At 40.1% G+C, this 17,246-nt stretch overlaps 1 protein-coding gene across 1 annotated transcript in view; it reads right to left on the bottom strand.

Moving 5' to 3' along the window:
* Window positions 1-1,026: 1,026 nt before the first annotated feature.
* The window catches only part of eps15l1a (epidermal growth factor receptor pathway substrate 15-like 1a), a 40,369-nt gene continuing 24,149 nt past the window's right edge, over window positions 1,027-17,246 (bottom strand). Inside the window, exons 21-27 of the mRNA XM_070832343.1 lie at window positions 16,483-16,619; window positions 16,032-16,095; window positions 13,751-13,896; window positions 13,205-13,298; window positions 6,796-6,957; window positions 2,677-2,693; window positions 1,027-1,387 (exon numbers count right to left, since the gene is read on the bottom strand). Of these exons, the coding sequence (XP_070688444.1) occupies window positions 1,241-1,387; window positions 2,677-2,693; window positions 6,796-6,957; window positions 13,205-13,298; window positions 13,751-13,896; window positions 16,032-16,095; window positions 16,483-16,619 (767 nt within the window). The 3' untranslated portion in view covers window positions 1,027-1,240. The remainder of the gene's footprint in view (window positions 1,388-2,676; window positions 2,694-6,795; window positions 6,958-13,204; window positions 13,299-13,750; window positions 13,897-16,031; window positions 16,096-16,482; window positions 16,620-17,246) is intronic.

The following is a 17,246-nucleotide window of genomic DNA, read 5'->3' as shown; positions in this document are numbered from 1 at the left end:
GAATTAGCCTTCAAAGGGGGTTTAAAAAAATATTGGTCAACTAATGGGGGTGGCCATTTCATCTGCAGCACAGAGCTCATCAACAGCTACTAATGCAGGTAGTGCCTTAATGCCCTCATCATTTCACTTGATTTGTGCTTCAGTGGTGCACAACATATTCCTTGAACATTTTTAACGAAATAAATAACCACAAACTAAGGGCCACTTAGTGAGCCTGGAGACCGCCTGCTTCGCCTGGATGACTGATATTTGGAGAAACATGCTTCACCTCACCCACAGTCAGTCATTTCTGAATATCCAGTCCAGAGGTTAGCCTATTTTAGCACAAAACTCAACTAATAACGAGCTTCTCACTTCGTATTGGAGTCTGAGTTAGGGACATAACAAAAAAAACCCAAAACAAACAAAAAAAACCCAGAAAATTGCGAATTGAAAAATCACAATCCTGAGGAGTGTCTAGTCCAGGCTTCTATACACGTCTCTAGAAACACATACTTATGGAACACCTCAGTCTCTAGCATTTTCTTACCAGCAAAAAAAGTCAACACTGAATGTTGAGTGCCAGGTCTATACCATCAGTAGCTCAATGATATATCCATGCCATCCCTATATATCAGGAAAAACATCCCTTTTAAGAAATACCTTGGCAGTTTGAATTGTAGTGTTATTTTTCTTCACTGCTGCCCTTTTGCTACTTACAGCAACAATTCTGTTAGCATGTCGCTGTTACCCATTTCCTCTCAGTGCGAGGAAAAACGCCACACTGAAAGCCAAACTGTTGAGGTATCTGTCAGCAATGGTCGGTGAGTCTGCTCAGTCCAGTGAATGGATCCATCACATTGCCGTCTAGCCACTACAGGGCATTTACACAGTGCGTCCGTTTGTTTCCTTCAAGCCTCTCATGCCACCTCCTCATCCTCCTCCTCCTCCTCCTCCTCCTCTCCTTCTTCCTTCAGTTCTCTGTCTCTTCACGTCAGAGTTTTGCAGTGATGAGGTCTTGGCCCTCAGTTTTGTTTCTGTTTTTAAATGCAGGGTCAGCGGCTTGACAGGGTTACAGAGTGTGGAGGGATGTGTAGTGAAGGTGCAGGTCCTGTGTGTGTGTGTGTGTGTGTGTGTGTGTGTGTGTGTGTGAGAAGAGTTTGTATGAACACTTGAGTTAGTCCAGTGATTTGCTCTATGTCTGAATATTTAGATGTCAGTCATGTTAGCCTGTCTACGCGCTGTGTGTTTGTCTTCCACGTCATGCGTTAGACATCTCCGCCTTGCTGAGGGCTATGGCCAGCTCCAGGTCCTCCTGCTCCTGCTGTCTTAACCTCTTCAGCCGCTCGCGCTCTGCTCGCTCACTCTCCCGCTTAGCCCACTCCAACTGCTGAGCCTCATTCCCAAACTGCAGAGAGAGAGAGAGAGAGAGAGAGAGAGAGAGAGAGAGAGGGACCCCCTTTCAAGACATGGAATCTGTAACATTGCTTGCTTTATCAATCTAAAGTGTCTTCTTAGACTTTTCAATATCCATTATTGAAGTTTTAGTTGAACTGGACTGCAGTACCACACTTCTCAGATGGCTTTGACAGAGCTGTTGTACTTGATTGCATTAGTTTGTATCGGTGTACCCATTAAAGTGGTAATGTTTATATCACGTATTTATGTCAAAACCACTAATGCATTTTCTAACTGTTGAATACTGATTTATTTTAGTAGTATTGTCCTTAAAGAATCCAGTATGGTTTGGACTATACCATTACAATGGCCTAATTAATGGCAATTATAAGACCAAAGGACACTCTTGTAGTCTCTCATGTAGATTGAATGGATTAAAGTCTTACTGAAAAGGGAGTTCTTATATCAATGCAGATTCACAATATACAGGGTTCACAAAAAGTTAGGGATATTCGACTTTCAGGTGAAATGTATGGAAAATGTAAAAAGTGAATGCTACAGTGATATTATATCATGAAAGTAGGACATTTAAGTATCAGCATGCAATGGTAGTTTCTTCATCTTAAACAATTTAATGAAAGAAAATCTAACAACAGTGGAGGGTAAACGAGGGTGAACGTAACATTGTAATGTGGCCAAAGGACGTCCACTCCTCTCCTTTCTGTGACTCTTCCAGTCTCTGTATCACTGTTCCAACCTCCTGATGACACTCTGTGACCCTCTAAGCTCAGTGAACACCTCCGTCTGAGGACTTCCTGTTTGAAGCCTCCAGTGTTGAGGTGCTGCTGATCAACTGTTAGGTGTCGTCTTGGTCTCATGATGTCAGAATGTGAACAGCAGGATGAGGAGGACTGTTTAAATACCAATTCTAACTGAAGCAGGAAATGTATTGGTGGTGGTTCATCCTGAAATTTCACCTGAAAGCTGAATATCCCTAACTTTTTGTGAGTAGTGTAATTTCAGGTTAAAAATATATCGCTGATATATCCTTGAGTCACTAGATTAATATAAGATTATTAAAAGGAATAAGCAGTAAAAATATTGTTTGTTTTTCTAGGATTCAAAATGATATGAAGAGTTGAATTGATTAGAGTATGATCTAAATGGTGAACATAGTTTTACATTTCAGTAACAACCAATTCCAAACCCATCAGAACAAATGCACTTAACTAACATCATTTTGATAACATTGTCAAATTGTCATTTTATGTGACCTTCATTGTGTGTTCAATCTCTTACCTTGACTTTGTCAGGTCCTGTTAGAAAGGTGGATTACAGAATAGAGAAGTTATAAACCAAAACCCCTGAACTCAGTGGATCTAGGCTAGTTTACAGGACATCACACCACAACACACACACACACACACACACACACACACACACACACACCAAAAAGGCTTCTGCTCAGTCTTCTATGAAACACTGACTATGTTTAGATGCACATTAATATTCTTTATTAGCCAGTGTTCCGAATGTTATCATATCATTACTAATGATCAGCTTATTGTATTTGGATATTCCATTATTCCAGGTTTGGGAGCATTCGTTCGACATGTATACAGCCCAAGCAACATAAGTCTCAGTTGAGCTTAATCTGTGTTTGCATGGCTCCATTTAAACATTACTGGAATATTCATTTTCATTAGCCATATAACCTGCTCAGTAAAAATAATGTATTTTTCCGAATATGGGCTGAAAAAAACAGAATATTTTGTGCATGTAACCGTAGTCACTGTCTTAACCATTTGTTTTTAGCTACTTGTTGGTATTTTTTACTGAGAAAACATTCTACTAGCTTCAAACTACACACTAGTTAGTGTTAATTGGGGTGAATCATGAATTGTTTCAATACTGACAAGCTACTGAAGATGACACTTGTTGCCAATAAATGCAGCAGGTGAGACAAATGCACTGAGGTGAAAATGGACCGTCAGTGAATTCCTCCAAATAGGAACAAACAACACTGAGAACATAAAGAAAGAGCAGCTACGCGTGACTTCATCAACAGGACATGCAGAGAATGAGAGAAAAAAAAGATGCAAATCCATTGTGTCTGAGTGATGACACAATCCTCAAACACCGGAATGAGTCAAGCACTTGTGCACGAATGAGGAATCTTATTTCTTAAGTCTTATTTCTTCAGCCAGGGCCTTGTTTTCTGACTTGTCATTTCTTATGTCATTCTGACAATTGATTGTGCTCAAACCACATGACTGTGACCTAGATATAATTACTGTTTCATCACAGGGATTTAAAGATATGAAAGTACAATGGGATTGTTGTTGACTGTAGAATTTGAATTGGAAGAACAGTTTGAACAGAATCAACTGCCATGCTAGGACAAAAAGGTCAAGGAAACGGAAACTACTGCACAGCTGCTTCACGTCCTCACACTCACTTATTCTGTCATTCCTAGAGTGTAGGAATTATTATTAGTGAAAAAAACCTCTACCAGAGAACGGTTTGTCTACATTGAACACGGAACGCGTGCAGAGTGGATGCGCCACAGATGTCTTTTTATTGGCTACACCTGCAGAGTAATGTGTTGTGGATTGCGCAAGTCACAGGCAAAGCAAGATAGTGAGCAGCCAACTCTGTGAACAGGCCACAGATGTTATGTGTTCAATGTGGACTATGTGTTAAATGTTCTTCTATAACTCAAAGGATGCCTTTGAATGGCTGCTGTTTCAGTCAGTGGTGATGCGTGGATATTTGTTGTCCTATACAGACAGTATAGACACTATATAGATCGTAAAAGGATGGTTTCACGTATACAATTAATTCAAAGTGAGGTCCCATTAAAGACACGGGATGAAGCAGTGTGTCAGGGAGCTGCTGTGTCAGGTTGCAGAATAAAGACGTGTGGAAGGATGCTTGGGAGTGATGAGAAAAAGCAAAAAGTACAGTTAGATAATAAGTCAAAGACATGCATAGCAAGAACAGACAGCAGATATAAAGCACCAGTCCACGACTAACAACAAGGTATATGGTGAACATAGTAGCACATACACACAGCAAGGTCATACAGGGTTGGCAAACTCAAGAGCTGAGAGTTGAGTGGTGATACTGCTGTGTCTCATGTTAGATGGATACATCCGACTAGTAGTTAAATTATGAAGCACCAGTCAGCCAATCAGAAGTAGAATCAGAAGCAGAAGCATTATTCCCTGCTAAGAAAACAGTGACTGAAATGTGAACTGCACAGTACTGCGTTCTTATCTTTGGGATGAATGTAAGTTCCTGGAGTTATTTACTTATGGCTTAGAACAGGTTTGTGTTTGTTTCCACGTGTGTGCTGTCAGGGACTCCACTGGTCCAAACTGTGAGCATCATGTCAACCAACTGCTGATATTAGAACTCAGCCTCTGTGAAACTCTGGGGACACTTATAATATTCTTCCTGCCAAAACAAACAAACCACATAAAGAGCCGACACCCTTTCCTGCACAATAAGGACGGGGGTTTAAAAATACTCACAATGCAGCTTTGCTCTGCTCTGAAACCTACACAGTTTTAATACCAAACTGTCATTTTTAAAGTGGGTTCAAATGTGTCGCAGTGGTGAATGGGGGTAATTTTAGGTCTAGTATCCCTCTCATTACCAATCATAGTATGTCTGTGATTGTCAGTTTGATGGACTGCGTGAACAGTTGTCCTGTAATTACCCTTCACTCCTTCTGGCTGACCTTTAGATACGATATGTCAGTGTTCTCACGGCAACTGGAAGCCACCAAAGCGGAGTACGTGTTTAAACCAATTATACAGCATTATCGCAAAATATGCTTATTTGCTTTATTTCTGAAAGTGAGGTGAGAAGATGGCTGCGTTAAGCACATGGCTGGAGGACCTAGTTAGCGTAGCTTAGCATAAAGACTTGAAGGAGGAGTCAACAGCTAGCTTGACTCTCCAAAACCTCACTGATTAACACGTCATATTCCATTTGGACAATTTGAAAAGGGAAATGTAAAGGTGACAATTTGTGGATCTAGGGGAAGTTGAGTGCTGGAAATATTTTATCTATTTCTTAATGAACAACAGTTAAATTAAACAAACGAATTACAACATGTTAATTAGTGAGGTTTAGAGGTGTTGGTGGGCGTATTTATGAACTTTGGATGTTTCCTGCTGGTTCCAGTCTTTATCCTTTATGCTCAGCTAGGCTAACCACGTCGTGACTGCAGCTCTGTACATAAAACACAAGACACGTTGATATCCATCTGAAAATGTCACACTCGCAAAGACAGTGATCAAGGTATTCCCTAAAATGTGACATTCCTTTAATACTCTACATGATTATGTTAGTATATGTTATACGAGTTGATAAGAATGCGAAACAGCGCGATGTAATTAAGAGAGAAGCTTGTTAAGATGGAGAACAGATGATGGTTAGAATGGGCTGATGGTTAGATGATCTAAAGCAGAGAGCGAACAGACTGCCCTAGCTATGTGCTGTCCTTAAACACATTCTCCAGGTCAGTGCACCGCTTTCTAAGATGTATTCTATTATACTAGTTTGACAGCGACAGATCATATTCACCTCTGGAAAGCTAACTGCATTGGATATGAAGCTAGATGAAATGCTTGAGATTAAATCACAGTACTAACTGTAATAAAATAATGTTTTTTGGACACTTGGTATTAAGTAATATTAGATTAGCCTTAATAAGAAAAAAGGCATAGCCCATGCTGCCATAGTGTAGTAAGTGAGATCTAGTATACTGACTCTTTAACTACTCATACTTGGTATCAGCTTTTTATCAGATGCTGCTGTTAAAAGCACCACTTCAATCATCAGCCAATTACAATGACCCCACTTCCACCTGGTATTAACATGCAGTTATTACTGGGATGCATAATCTGAACAAAAGCTTAAATAATTAGTGAATTTATTAATTAGTCGATTGATAGAAAATCATTTGATGTTCACGGGGGGGGGGGGGGGGGGGGTTGGCAAAAAAGTGGCAAAAACAAATCACTGATTTGAGCTTCTTAGGAAATAATATTTCTTGGTTTTTGGTTTATTTGTCTTCTGTGATAATAGACTATTAGTGATTTTGGTTTCTGACTGCTGATCTGCCAACACACCTGGAATTAGTAAGCAATTTTGATTCAGCCCACATTGTACAGATCTCAATATGAAAATTAAGAAGATGGAACTGTCATACTTGACAGTAATGACTGAGATGCATTCATTATACTGTACTTTCAGCACTTATCAGTCTTAAGGTCACTGCAACTTAAATCTAAAGTCTCTGCTAGTGTCTACGCAAAGCTGTGTGCCTGGACTGACAGTATCACCCATCTCAACTTACAGAACTGAAGTCTGCAAAACCCGAGGTAGAGTCTTTAGGGGCTTTACTTGATGCTGAGGATGGGGCGAAAGGGTCTTTGCCACTGAACGGGTCTCCCGGGCCCTTTTTACACTGAAATGGGTCGATGGCATCGCCACCAAATGGCTGGAAAGGGTCACATGGTTTGGAAGGGTCACCTGTGCCAGACATGTTCACTGGTGTACTCTTACCTGAAGACATGAAAGACAGAGGTAAACAATACCACAGAGAAGAGAGATTTTCTGACCAGACACTTTTCTTATCATAACAAAGTTCCTATACTTTTTCATCATCCAAAAAAATACTTGCTGACAAAAAACAAGACATAAGCAACCTGCTCACGGCATTATCCGGTGACAAAGATATGACAAGTGACTGGAAAGATCAGAAATAAGGTGCTTCTGGGATAGTACAGAAATAATCTGCTGTGTGGTGAGGAAGACATGCTGTGAAAAGCAAAAACAAACCAAAACCGACATATCACAGGCTTCAGGTGTCACATATCTCCAGATGAGGATAAAAATATACTAAGTGCATGTGTTCACTGATTGCTGAGAGATACCATGACTCATCACTGCAGCTTGCAGGACAGATTCTCACCCTAGTGAACTGTTGATAACACAGGATCTGATGTGATGTGTTCTGGATTAAAACACAAAAACATTAAATTCTCTGGTTCTCATAGTTATGCCCACGCCCTGCTGCACCTCCGGTGTCACCTAAAGGATGGCTCGGAGCTTCTGAAAACCGCGACAGTTTCACTCCCACACACAAGCACCAAAACAATTCATATCAAGTTCCAACACAAATCTTGCACATGCAGCGCTATAGGGAAATGTAGAAAGCCAGCTGGTATAGGGAAAAAACACAACAAAAGACAACAGCTAAAAGAACCACAACCAAAAGTGGGACTCCATAACCCACTGAACCATTCTCTACGGTTTCCTGGTAAATCACTGGGTCGGGTTTCTGCCCACATTACCAACTGTTGGTTCACCAACTTATCGACTATCTACTAGATCTAATAGACCACCGTTGGTCATGGTCATGGACCTTAGACATTCACATTCACACTACTATTCCACATAGATTTATTAATGCTATATTTTAGAGAATATAACAACAGCAAAACAATTTGTAATAAATATTGAAAAACTAAATAAACAGAGAGTTCATCCCTCATCCTACTTCAGAACAGTGGTAGACAACTCGAGGTAACATTATCACTTCATTTACTAGGTGTCTGCAAAATGTAATCTTTTAGTTTATTATTATTTTATTTATAATGATATAAAACATACAAAAAAGCAGCAAATCATCTGCAGTGGACAGTCTGGAACCAGAGACTTATTGCCTGTTCTTCTATAATTCTTCTATAATTATATTATTATTACAAAATTGTAGCAAATTAATTTCCTGTCAATCCAATAGTTTCAGCTCTATGTGAAACAATTTTCAATAAAATAGTCTTGTGCCAACGGGGAAAAAATCTGTAAAAAATAAAGTTGAGAAAGTCTATTCTCAGTGTATGTGTGAGAATTAAAGTGAAGGTCCTGTAACTGGCCTTTTTCTTTACTTGAAATTAATTTGTCACATTTAAAGCTTTTGCATTAATTTGATGAATTGTGGCCATAGTGAAACAGACATATCGCTACCCCTGAAGAAACAGCTCAGTTTTTACATATATTTAAAAAATATAACAAGCCAGTGATCAAACTAATGACAGTTTGGAGTGTGAGCCGGGCCTAGCAGAGGATCGTGGGAACGCTCAGAGTATATCATGGGGCTTGTATAGGTGTTAAACCACAAGACCAGTCAAACCGTTGTCATATAACGTACACATGCATATTCAGTCCTATTACCCAGATAACTGGGTGATCAGGGTAAGGAGTTCATTTCGCACTGATGCCTGGCAATCAGTTTTTTCCACTTTCAGTAAACAGCACTCACATATACACACACACACACACACACACACACACAAACTCACACTTGAGAAACCACAATCATGAGCTCCACCCTGTTTTGAAATAATGCACTACATTAGTGGCATCTAACTTTAACGTGTAGTCCACAGGATTGTACATGCAGCATGCAGTATTCAATCTACTCTTCTTAAACCAATACAGTTACAGCAATACTACAGCTACTCAATTGGCCAGTTTGTTTTGAGCTGTAGCATTGTCACAGCAGCATTGCTCCATTTACACCAAATCAGACGATGAGAGAAAGTGACGGATCATTCATGCATGTGTGTGTATAGATGGAAAACAATAAGATAAATAATTAAATATATGAAGAAGGGGACAATTGGTAGCAAAGTACATCGGTAACAAAGCTGGCATTCACCCATTGCACACAGCCTGCAGCCTGACCTTCTCTGAACCATCCATTCTCGTAAAGACACACACATGCGCGCACGCACACACACACACACACACACACACATAAAGGGAAAAGAGAGGAAGCAAATCAGGGTGTGTCTGCAAACAACAGGCCAAGCAAACCACATGTCACTCTTACAACATCGCCTTCACATTTGCCTGCACACAAACATCAGAACAGCAGTTTGTGAACAGTCGTAATATGAAATGTACATCTTAAGAGCAGTAATGTGAAATGTAACTGTTAGTTGTTCCATAGACGGACAGCTGCAACAGTCTGATTGTTTCCACTGAATAAATGAAAAGACTGGCATCAAAGCTCTAACAGCTTTTGTTTTGTTCCCTTCTATAACCACTGAGTCAGCAGGTGTAATAGAAGCACGTGTGGCCATAGTTTAGGCTGAGACACAGAGAAGGGGATTTTGGGTAACTGTGAGCACCAAGTTCAAGGGACAGTGGTGTGCTGTCCCCGGTAGACTTTTTGCTTTTTGTTTTGATCATGGCATCCACTTTTTAAGAAGGAATGACCACAATTTGAAGCATTATAAAGCATTTTTCACATATTTTTTAAGTATCTATTAATTAGTTTTATGTAAATAATGTGGGCCAGCAGTTCGATAGCTGGAGCCATATAGACACTAAAGCTTGTGTGTAATGGGCACTAAAGTGGGAAGTGAGAGAACGTTTCTTGAGCTGAGTCCAAATTCTATACCAGTAATCTATTTTTGACATTTGGGTCAACACTTGATTTTTGACTACTGTTGATGTACACCACTGTCACACAGTGCGATGCAATAAGGAAATTGAGGTGCTGCCCACAGCTGCAAAAAGTTTAAATACATTGTTAATGGTGGTTAAATACCTCCAGGAAGGTGTTAGCAAATAAACAGACACATAGACATAGACAATGCAGCATGGTTCAAATAGCCCTAATCACTAGGATAGTCAGGCCGAAATAGTATTTGATAGTCACGTATTTTTTGCAATATCCTATCCATGTTCCTGCAAATATGTCCTCGACCCCCTTCTAGCCATTTTGCCATTATGGCAGGAACACCATTTTAGGTGGGTATCAATAGGTACCTGATAGGCAAACTACAAGCGGCAGTAAAAACGAAGGAAAATATACTTACAAAGACAAAACGATAGTCGTGTAAACCATTTGATTTTTTTAATCTAATGAATATTCGAAAATCATGTCCCATCCCTAGTAAATAATGTACAAAATGAGATAAAACTCAAATCCTGCCAGAATTTTGTTTCAGTAGAACCAGCATACTACAGCAGAGACTTTCTATGAAACTGTGGTGGCATCTGTGGTTTTTTTATGCAGTGGTGTGTTGGGGAGGGGGGTGTTCTGAACGGTACAAGAACAGACTCAACAGACTGATAAAGAGAGCCAGCTCAGTCTGTGGCCGTCCCCTGGACTCCATAGAGGTGGTGGGAGAGAGGAGGATCTTGGCCAAACTGTCCTCCATCATGGACAACACCTCCCACCCTCTGCACCAGACTGTGGGGGCCTTCAGCAGCTCCTTCAGTGAAAGACTGTTACACCCCAGGTGTAAGAAGGAGCGCTGCAGCAGGTCCTTCATTCCGACTGCAGTCAAGACTGTACAATGCTGCATAATAGCCTGCTGCACAACCACCACCTAATGCACTTTATCATTATTACCCAATCTTGGGCAACTGTGCAATAACTGTGCAATAATCCACAATCTACATAATTCTTCTGTATATATTTTGTTTATTTCATTTTCTATTTCTTTAACTATTTCTGTCCCCTTGAGCTGCAGTAACAACAAACTTTCCCCACTGAGGGATCAATAAATGTTATCTTATTTTATCTTAAGCCACACGAATTTGGTACAAACAGTTCTCTGCAACTGGCATAACCCATACACAAGCTGCAGTTCTAACTTCCTGTCTTTAGATGCCTTACAACAAGTGAAAGCAGAGAACAAGGAGCCTCAGAGTTTGTCTTTGCTGTGATGGTGCAAAAATGGCTCTGTTATGCCCCTGAACAACTTGGGGGCACTGGTCGTGGTGGAAACCTCTACCAGTTCACAGTAGCCAGTACTAATGAGCAGTAAGGCCACCCTTTGGCCTCACAGAAGTAACCTCAGTCCTTGGAAAGCATGAAGTCCTGAACAGTGTTGAACTGTGGTAATGTTTGAGTCTGCAGTACTGTGGCGTTTCTGTCTTTGTTGGCCACTTTCCATTTGTATTTACTTCCATTTTGCCAGTGTAGGTTGCATTGGTACATGTTGTCATGGTTTTCCATTGGCAATTAGAGCTGTAAAAAAATCTGTCTATGTCGATGCAGTTCATTTTCATATGAATGTATGACATTCATATTTTAGTGCATTGTGCTGATTCTTCTTCAGAATTGACATTCCCATCTCATTGTTTTAAATCACTTTGTCATACAACCTGTAAAATTATCTGTACATAAATGTATGTCTGTACATTTAGGGTCTATGTTTAAAGCTCTATACAAACTCAATGAAATGGGATATTAAGAGCCTCTTGCTTTCCCGAATAAGGTAATTTCCTGCTCAAACAGGATTTTGGAACAAAATAAATAAAACTGCATGTGAATTAATGTTTGATTGAAGGATGTTTTATTCACTTTGAGTTGGTGACTTTTTGGTTCAAAATCATGTTTAACTGCACCCTCAGGTGGTCTGTGATTGAAAGGAGTCAAAACTAACATGTTTTACTGGCAAGTTGCAGTGACTCCTGCTGTACATAAAGCAGGATGTTCGATGTTGATTTGCTGTTAAATCATAAATTGAATTTAAGTCGAACTAACATTGATTTTATGTCCATCTTGATCTATTTTTCATCATTGAAATAACATTATTTCAGCGTGCAAACCTGATGAGAAATCAATGTTCAATTTCAACACTGATTCAATGACAGTTTTGCTGATGTATTAACATTGATTCAGTGTTGGTCTGCTATTCAAGCGTTTGGATTAAAGCAGACATGGGACCACCACCCGGGTTTGCCAATCCACAGGTTGTGTCCCTGATCTCCACGTGACATTGCAGAGGCGTGTCAACCACGACAACCCAACAATGTCCCTTCTGGCAACAGGTCCTTGCAGCCACCTCTGCAATAGAGGCTTTGAACATGGCCCAGATAGATTCCATGTCCCCCACCTCCCCCAGGATAAACGAGAAATTCTTCCGGAGGTGGGAGTTGAAGCCCTCCTGGTCTCCACCTGACGCCCCCAGCACACCCTCACTTCATGTTTGGGTTTACCAGGTCTATCCAGCAGCCTCTCCCACCTTTTGACCCAACTCACCACCATGTGGTGATCAGCTGACAGCTCTGCTCCTCATCTCACCCTCATCTGAGTCTCCAAGACAGATGACACAACCACAAAGTCGATCATAGATGCTTGGCCTAAGGTGGTCTGGTACCATGTACACTTATGAACCACCCTATGCTCGAACATGGTGTTCATTATGGCCAATCCATGAAACTATATCTCGCTGGTTCTGCTCAGTCTCCCGCACCAGCTCCAGCTCCTTCCCCGCAGGAACCTGCCTCAGCCTGTCACCTGGCTTACCATGCACCCGACCCTTGTAACAGCCCCTGCGGGTGGTGAGCCCACAGGACAGGAGCTTCACATTACTCCTTTCGGCTTGGCCACCAGACCGTCACAGTCACAGTCACAGTCACAGTCGCACACACTACACACATCTCCTTTTTCATTCGTCAGCATGCCTCTAACACTCAGAAGCATGGTGATCCTGTGGTCATCACTCTAAAAAACGATCATGTACCATGGTGTGTGACAGAGCCAAAGTCCCACTTCCTTTTTAAGTTAACCACCACCATAGCAAGACTATGCATGTTCTCACAGACACGTTTTAATCAAAAACATCAAATTACGATAAAAGGGTTCTCTGTGTAAATTCTAAGCTACCATACTGGACAGTGCAATACAACAGTCGAACACCTCATTAGATAAGATATATGCTATTTTGTTAGCATTCAGTAACACAGTGATAACCATGAATTCACTTAGAAGTGTGACACTCACCACTGGGTGGTTTGGGTCTTGGAGGAACACTTTTCTTTGGCGGCAGAGCTGGTGTGTCATTCTTTCTAGTGAATGGGTCGTCCACAAACATCGACTGAAAAGGAGGAGTGAGAGGAAGAACGTGTGGCTCTATTAGCACTGAGCAGTAATTTCAATATATCTGACATAAATATTCTATATTCTGTAGGTTATAAGAGTTCTGAAACTTTCAATTTTAAATGTGACAAGGAAAGGATGGCACCAGGGAACAATTCAACACATCAGTTTCCTTATAAAAACAACAGTAATAATAATAATAATAATAATACTAGTAATAATACCAATAATAAGAATAATAATCAAATACTTATATATAGAGTATTATTAATCTTGTCCTTCTATGGTGAAAAAGCAAGACATTGTAATAATTAAACTGCATTGGACCAAATATGAGACACCCTCACTTAATAATTGGGCCAACATGGCATTTTTAAGAGCACATTTTAAGACTCTTCAAGACCCCATCCATGCAATGGGTGACTTTTGCTCAAGGAAGAGGTTTGGTACCTTCTGGTAGTCTGGCAGCCAGCTGGCCCTGCCTTCAAAAGGATCTCTGGGCTTTGACATGTGGCTGAAGTCTGCAAATCCAGCAGAGCTGTTACTGTTGCTTCCGAACGAACTGCTGCCAAACGGGTCCAGTGTGCCAAACAGGTCTGAAAAATCAATCACCACGAAATTATGTGAACAAGCACATATACAATGAGTGGCCACATTGTAAGCTTACTAATGTTCAGTATTGTTAAGACCTCTCTGTTTGTGTGCTGAATTAGATTGATGGCATGAGGCCACACCTCACTAACACAAATGAAGGACATATATGGTGTTGGCAATTATTTACAGACATTTTTTGCAATTTTTTAAATATTTTCCAAAAATCCATTTTCAAATGTGCAAATGTTCCAAGGACATTTAAGCGAGCAAAAGTTGTTCCTTTGCATATAAATAAAGGAAAGAGCAGGGTGGCAAATTGCTGTCTTCTGTCGATTCTTTCTGTGGTCACAAAAATATCAGAAGTGGTTATATTATATTATTTACACTAACACAATACTCTTTATAAAGGAGATCATAAAAGAAATCACATTTGAACATTCAGTATGTAGAGCTTAATGGTACCTCATGACATGAACAAGTGGTTATGGGAATCAGTCCTAGGACCCTCAACCTTAAAATGTCTGGACAATTATTGGATTGTTTATTGTTTAGTGGTCATCAGCAAATGTTGCTGTAGCATGCTAACATGCTAAACGTAGATGGTGACCACAGTAGACATGCTAAACCTCAGCACGATAACATCTGCAGTTAGCATGCTTTATTATATAAAAATGCCTTTAATTGTTAGCTGCAAACAACATTAATAGAATCAAGAGAAAGCATTCAATTGTTACAACAGTCTCTGTAAGTAGCAAAGGGCTTGCTAACAGATTGTAAAAATAAGATGATTCAATATATTTTTGATCTCAAAAAAGAGCACCTTAAAGTATAGTAAACAGTGCGATCCTTTGCGGACCCAAATGTCAGGGCTAACCACAGCGAGTTTGAACATTATGAAGCTGTAGTTGAGGAAGTAGCTAAGTGTGGAAGTGAACTTGTAGCCCCGAGTAAGCAAACGTGTCACCTTTCCTCTCAGGCCATGGTTTTAATAGGCAAACCAACACGGTAACTTCAGTCTGAGCAAACACTGGTCCCAATGTGGTGACAGGCTTAAAATTCCCCCAATTACTGGGGCACTCACACTGACCCACAGTGTGTATGTGTTTGTATGGACTACATTAATATCCTGGAGGACCCTTACTTGTGTTTCTTGCTGATTGAAAGAGGTCCAGCGCACTGGCTGGTATTTTTTCATCGAAGAGTTATGCCACCACAAATACAAATAAACTATCCTTGCCAGACACAGACTGAAAGACATCACTAATCTAATTCATCCACCAATTTGTCTGGTTTACTAAACTGTGTCAAGGTATACCACGGTCAGCATGCATTTAATATACACTACTCACTAAAAGTTAGGGATATTCAGCTTTCAGGTGAAATCTCAGGATGAACCTAAAATGCATTCTAACCTTTCCAGGTGAACTTAATGTGACCTTCTCTAAACCTTTGAATGCACATGTCCAACTGTTCAGTGTTTCAGTACAGGTTTGATCCATGAATCCACCAATACATTTCCTGCTTCAGTTAGAATTGGTATTTAAACAGTCCTCCTCATCCTGCTGTTCACATTCTGACATCATGAGACCAAGACGACACCTAACAGTTGATCAGCAGCACCTCAACACTGGAGGCTTCAAACAGGAAGTCCTCAGACAGAAGTGTTCACTGAGCTTAGAGGGTCACAGAGTGTCATCAGGAGGTTGGAACAGTGATACAGAGACTGGAAGAGTCACAGAAAGGAGAGGAGTGGACGTCCTTTGGCCACATCCCAATTTATTGAGACACTGAAAATGTTTTGTTGTGGTATACCGACCACTGTTGGTAGATTTTCTTTCAATAAACTGTTTAAGATGAAGAAACTACCATTGCATGCATCTACTTAAATGTCCTACTTTCATGATATAATATCAGTGTAGCATTCACTTTTTACATTTTCCATATGTTTCACCTGAAAGTCGAATATCCCTAACTTTTTGTGAGTAGTGTATATGGTTTTATTAGGCAACACTGTTTTATGGCAAAATTGGATATTGGAGAGCACAAACACGACACATGCCTTTTACATTTGAAGAAAAAGCATTACACGATGTTCACAGACACTGTAGATGTGGGGGAATAAAGAATCGAATCATACCTGGTCCTTTGGGTTTTGGGTTGCTTGAAGAGAATGGATCGTTGCTTGTGAAATGGCTAGTTTGCTGCAGGGAGCGTGAAAAGAAATGATAAAGAAGTAAGCTTACACAAATCACAGTCAAACTCAACTCAACTCAACAAACTCAAACATTAAGTCTCGAGTGGTTTCTGCAATCTATATCAAATCTGGATTTTAATATTTTTCATGGTTTGTGATGTTTCAGTGAGCTGCAGGATAGATGTTAGCAGAAATCTCAAGAGGTTCCTACAGGTTGTTCCCCTGGATCAGGTTAGTGATTCAAACAAGCCAGGGACAGCTCCGCATTTTCAGAAACAAAGTGTTAATATAAACAGAGTGCGCTAAGAGTCAAGATTATGTCGGACCCTTGCAAAACTCACTCTTGGGATTTCATAAAATGATTTCCCTTACATTTCTATGTTCTGACAAGTACCTTGGAGGGTAATGTGGCACTTTTACTGAAGGGGTCCGGTGAGGTGAAGGGATCCATCTTTGTGGTCTTCTTGAAGAAATCTTCTGATGAAGCCTTAAACGGATCTGTCTCTTTGAACGGGTCTCCTCCAAAAGGATCTGCAGCAGGGATGATGGAAAACTTCAGCTACTTTATCTCACTGTAATATTTGTTAGTTTTCATTAACCACAAAACAGAGTTCAATTTCCAAAAGAGGTGTCAAAACTAGCCAAAAATAACCTTCACATATCCATTGCACCACAGTAGTATAAATGATAAAACATAGCGTAATGTGTAGTGTGATGTTATGGATCCATTTCAGCACTTGAGAAAAACATTGAGAAAAGTATCTTCTATCTGAAACAAGTCAAAAAACTGTTTTCTAGACAATCTCAGCATTTTCAGACACATGTTGCCCTATCTATCTATCTACCTATCTATCTATCTATCTATCTATCTATCTATCTATCTATCTATCTATCTATCTATCTATCTATCTATCTATCTATCTATCTATCTATCTATCTTTATTTATATAGCGCCAACTCATAACAGCATTATATCCAGACTCTTTCCATAAACAGCAGGTCTAGACCAAACTCTTTAATTAGAGAGAGACCCAACGATTCAGGAATTCAACATTAAGGATTCAAGAATCCCCACATGAGCAGCATCAGATATTATATTGAGCAACAGTGGAGGAAGAACTCCCCTTTAACGGGAAGCTTAGACGGTAAGTATGATGA

The sequence above is a fragment of the Pempheris klunzingeri genome, chromosome 6, assembly GCF_042242105.1.
Source record: "Pempheris klunzingeri isolate RE-2024b chromosome 6, fPemKlu1.hap1, whole genome shotgun sequence".
Lineage (NCBI taxonomy): Eukaryota > Metazoa > Chordata > Actinopteri > Acropomatiformes > Pempheridae > Pempheris > Pempheris klunzingeri.
This window is presented reverse-complemented; position numbering and strand designations above follow the sequence as displayed.